At 35.1% G+C, this 2,620-nt stretch overlaps 1 protein-coding gene across 1 annotated transcript; it reads right to left on the bottom strand.

The window, feature by feature from the left end:
* Positions 1–867: 867 nt before the first annotated feature.
* Positions 868–1,818, bottom strand: LOC109703078 (olfactory receptor 4A5-like). The gene has a single exon (XM_020188286.2). The coding sequence runs from the start codon at positions 1,816–1,818 to the stop codon at positions 868–870; it is 951 nt and encodes a 316-aa protein (XP_020043875.2).
* Positions 1,819–2,620: the final 802 nt, after the last annotated feature.

The following is a 2,620-nucleotide window of genomic DNA, read 5'->3' on the forward strand; positions in this document are numbered from 1 at the left end:
AATAAACTTTAGAAAAGATGGTGCTTATCCAAAACAACACATTGTTTGATAAATTCATCATTATGAGGGTAAAATGATAAATATTATATATTTTTATTTGAAAATGACAAAATTACAAATGTTGACTAGTGAAAATTATCATAAAAATATGTTTATATGTGGCTTAATATGGTTTTCTAAAAGCAGCTATCTAACCTGTGGGGGTGAATAAGATTGAAGTACATTATATACATGTATGAGACTATCACAATGCCACAGTTTTTACAATTAATATATGCTAATTAAAAAATCAACTGGAATATCAAGTTCATCCCATCTAAAGAAACTGCACACTGGTAGTGTCATTACTAAACACACTATCACCTCCCATTCAAATATACTGAACTTAAAATGCATAGACATGTATCTACAGAACAGAAGTATTTCTAAGACACTGTGCATAATGCAGGCAAATAAATCTGCCATGTTCATACAATGAACACTACAACTTGTCAATCTCTCTTTTAGTCCCAGAAATTTATCTAAGCATTTAGCCACATTCCTTTGTCATGAGTGTGAACGAAGCTAAATTCAAGAGGTAGTTTATTTTATTGCTTTGGAAAGAGAAAACACTTTTTCTAAGCTCTATTTCAAATTAAATTGAGGAAAAATAAATTTACAATGTGACCTTAGTTCTATCTTTACTTAGAACATGCCCAAATTTGTGCCTTGCATTTGGTTTATATAAATTATATAACAGATTGATTCTCTTCTCAAAGAATAATTTACTTTGCTTTTTGAGGGCTTTAAATGAAGAGAAGCATCCCTACTGAATCTCTTCTATAGATCACACAATTCTTCGTAAGAATTTACTCCCTGTTAAGATTACTATCCTGTTTTATACAGAGACATTTTTATTCTATCTTTAAACTTTTCACACCAAATTTTTTCCATAGAACTTTTCATCTCTGAATTTCTCAAGGTGTATATCAAAGGATTCAACATGGGAGTAATAACTGTATAGAAAACAGTCATGAATTTATCAACAGGAAAGTTAGAAAGGGGTCTAACGTACATGAAAATACAGGGAACAAAAAAGAGGACAACCACTGTCATGTGAGAGCTACAGGTTGACAGAGCTTTGCGCCTCCCTTCCTTACTGTGAGTCTTAAGAGAGTTCAGGATGATTGCATAGGAGATTAGGAGAAGGATAAAGATCACCATACAGATTGCTCCACTATTGGCAACGACAGTGAGACCTATAAAGTAGGTGTCAGTGCATGCAAGCTCTAACAATGGGTACATGTCACAGATGAAGTGGTCAATGACATTGGGACCACAAAATGGGAGAGTATACACAAAGACAAATTGAACAACAGAATGTGCTAAAGCTCCAGCCCAGGCCACTAACAATAGGAGGATACAAATCTGTTGATTCATGATGGCCAAATAGTGCAGTGGCTTACAAATGGCCACATAGCGATCATAGGCCATCATCACCAGAAGAAAGACCTCAACACCACCAAAGAAATGCTCTACAAAGAGCTGGCCCATGCAGACAGGGAAGGAAATGGTCTTTTTATCATAGAGCAAGTCTATGATCAACTTGGGTGAGATGGCAGTGGAGAAAAGAGCATCCATTAGTGACAGAGAGACAAGGAAGAAGTACATTGGGGAGTCCAAGGAAGGGCTGGCAATAACAGTCACCACAATGAGCAGGTTCCCCACCATAGTCAAAATATACATGAGTAAAAACATGACAAATAACACTTTTTGCCCATTACGATCCTGAGTGAGGCCCATCAGAAGAAATTCTGTGACATTGTTACTTTGTGTCATTTATTCTTCTGTAAGGCTTGATTCAGAGATGAAAACTCAGGAGAACAGGATCTGTCATGAAAAGGGGGAGTACCATGAATCCATTCTGTTATGAAGCCTACATTTCTTCAGTGGTTATCCATGATAAACACTTCCTAAGTATCTATTGTGCTCAACTTCCAAGGAACCCATACATTTTTGTGAATAATTCTATTTTTATTGGATTATTTTGTTGATCCTAAAAGGACTATATTCTATCTCCATACTTCAGTGGATCTCAATACAATATAGTAGACAAAGGCACCACTGTCACAAATATTTAAAACTTCTTCTTAAAATATGTTATTTCTTGGTACAGAAATCACCACTGATGTACAGAGAAAGGCTTCCTGCTTTCAAGAAACCTACTGTCCTAGGCAAAAATAAATCCTAAATATATCAACCAGCAGAGTTAGTCCATTGAGTTTTGTGTGGAATCATTGTAAAATATGATCTGTGTAGCCTCCAAATAGCACATATCCTGCAATGTCCATCTTAATGCTATGATATTGCTCTATTAATGTCCTCCAGGACATCTAAAAGGAATTCTAGTCTTCAAATTCTCTTATGAAATTGCAAGACACTTGACTTTTATTATGAATTGACTATAAAATGATTCAGCACATCGCAGTCTGGAATAATTACTCATCTGACTTTGTCAGTTTTTTTAGGAACTATAATTCTGTCCATTTCATCCATGCCTATATCAGTCTTAACCTGTTTACGTACACTATCATGATTTCTTTTAGTAAACATGTTTTAATTGGGCTATACTACTCATGAG

The sequence above is a fragment of the Castor canadensis genome, chromosome 1 (genome assembly GCF_047511655.1).
Source record: "Castor canadensis chromosome 1, mCasCan1.hap1v2, whole genome shotgun sequence".
Classification (NCBI taxonomy): Eukaryota; Metazoa; Chordata; class Mammalia; order Rodentia; family Castoridae; genus Castor; species Castor canadensis.

Bases quoted from the DNA above. Each gene is read 5' to 3' on its own strand.
- LOC109703078 (XM_020188286.2), bottom strand. From the start codon at position 1,818: ATGACACAAAGTAACAATGTCACAGAATTTCTTCTGATGGGCCTCACT.